Genomic DNA, 1,923 nt, shown 5'->3' with positions numbered 1-1,923 from the left:
GCCGGAGGCGCCCGCGCGGGCTCCGCGTCCCCCGTGCCGTCCGCGTCCTCCCTGCCTCTGGCCGCGCTCAACGTGCGGGTGCGGCGCCGCCTGTCGCTGTTCCTGAACGTGCGGACGCAGGTGGCGGCCGACTGGACGGCGCTGGCGGAGGAGATGGGCTTCGAGTACTTGGAGATCCGGCAGCTGGAGGCGCACGCCGACCCCACGGGCAAGCTCCTGGACGACTGGCAGGGGCGCCCGGGGGCCTCGGTGGGCCGTCTGCTGGAGCTGCTCGCCAAGCTGGGCCGCGACGACGTGCTGGTGGAACTGGGGCCCAGCATCGGTGAGGACGGGCGCACCCCGTCTCACCCCTAGGGGGGTGGGCGTGGGGGGGGGGAGCCGACGGTCACCTGCCTCCACATCCATTCTCCCTGGAGAGGCCCTGTTTTTCGTCCTGGGGGCAGGGGAGGGGGTGGAGGCAGCCTGCAGAGGGGGTACCGCCGAGTGCGACGGGTTCCCTCCTTCAGTCCTGGGATGACAGGAACTGGAGAAGGGAGGTGAAGGCTGGGAGAGGCAGACAGCAGAGAGAAAACATTTTAGGCAAAGGTTTTCCTGTAGAGCCAGGAGTCAGAATCGGGGGTCCTCTGGAGGGGGCGGGGGGAGTCAGGACTTCAGGTAGAGCCACAGGGCCGGTGAGGGACTGAAAGCTGACCGTCATGGAAACCTCAGGTCCCAGGGAAATGCATCCCTTCCGGCCACTAGCTGACGCACAATACAGACGGGAGCATCTTGCCTGTCGGGGCCTCACTTAAATATCCACCACTGGATCTCCTGAGCCTTCTTGCGTGTCCAGTCACTTGCTCACATCAGCCGTGAGTCCTAGAACAAGAAACAGACCGTGGGTTCTCAGGAGTCCTAGGAAGGAGGGCCAGGACAAAGGGACAGAAGGACGCAGGCCTGACCGTGATGACTTCCCAGATGATCAGAACCCAATCCCTTTGGGATGCTCAGAGCCAGACGGGAGCTCAGTTCCTCAGAGGTGTAGAACCGTGGGAGGCACCAGAGTGCCAGGAAAGCTAAGGAAGCAGGGCTGTGTCCTGACTGTGGAGAGAGGCGTGGGACAATCCTGGGAGCCTGCCACACCCTGTCTCTTCCCCACAGAGGAGGACTGCCAAAAGTATATTCTGAAACAGCAGCAGGAGGAGTCTGAGAAGCCCTTGCAGGTGGCCGCCGTCGACAGCAGTGACCCGCGGACATCAGAGCTGGCGGGCATCACCACACTTGATGACCCCTTGGGTAAGGATCCAGTATTGCTCTGCCCGGCCAGGCGTGACCAGTGGACCATAGGATACAGTGTTAAGATCATAGATTTTGAAAGCAGGTGGGCTGTGGCCTCCTTGGGCAAGTCACTTAATCTCTCTGATTTCTCGCTTTCCTCACCTAGGAAATGGGAATAGTAATCCCACCTCTGAGTTGGTGTGAGACTCTTATGAAATGATGTATCTCTCTTATGGTCAAGCCAGGGCTTGGCCCAAGGCGGGAAGGTGGGGGGGGGGGGCACTCACCTCTCCTCCCCTGGGAAGGGCACTTTCTCTTCGCCCTTTTTGGGATTGGTGTAGGGTTCAGGACCAGAGTCTCCTTGGCTGATGGTAGAGCTCTAACGTCACCCTTGTGCTCTGCACCCAGGGCAAATGCCTGAGCGCTTCGATGCCTTCATCTGCTACTGCCCCAGCGATATCCAGTTCGTTCAGGAAATGATCCGGCAGCTGGAACAGACAGACTACCGGCTGAAGCTGTGCGTGTCTGATCGCGATGTCCTCCCTGGCACCTGTGTTTGGTCCATCGCCAGTGAGCTCATCGAGAAGAGGTGGGCGACGTGGCCAGGGGTCCAGTGGGTGGGCGCACAGATGCCGAGATCCTCCCAGTCTGACCACAGTGGACGCC

General features: G+C 61.1%; 1 protein-coding gene across 1 annotated transcript in view; it reads left to right on the top strand.

Moving 5' to 3' along the window:
- Window positions 1–1,923, top strand: part of MYD88 (MYD88 innate immune signal transduction adaptor) — a 3,398-nt gene that overhangs the window by 212 nt on the left and 1,263 nt on the right. Inside the window, exons 2-4 of the mRNA XM_029938791.1 lie at window positions 8–322; window positions 1,141–1,275; window positions 1,666–1,920. Of these exons, the coding sequence (XP_029794651.1) occupies window positions 8–322; window positions 1,141–1,275; window positions 1,666–1,920 (705 nt within the window). The remainder of the gene's footprint in view (window positions 1–7; window positions 323–1,140; window positions 1,276–1,665; window positions 1,921–1,923) is intronic.

Source organism: Suricata suricatta, chromosome 5 (assembly GCF_006229205.1).
Source record: "Suricata suricatta isolate VVHF042 chromosome 5, meerkat_22Aug2017_6uvM2_HiC, whole genome shotgun sequence".
Taxonomy (NCBI): domain Eukaryota; kingdom Metazoa; phylum Chordata; class Mammalia; order Carnivora; family Herpestidae; genus Suricata; species Suricata suricatta.
This window is presented reverse-complemented; position numbering and strand designations above follow the sequence as displayed.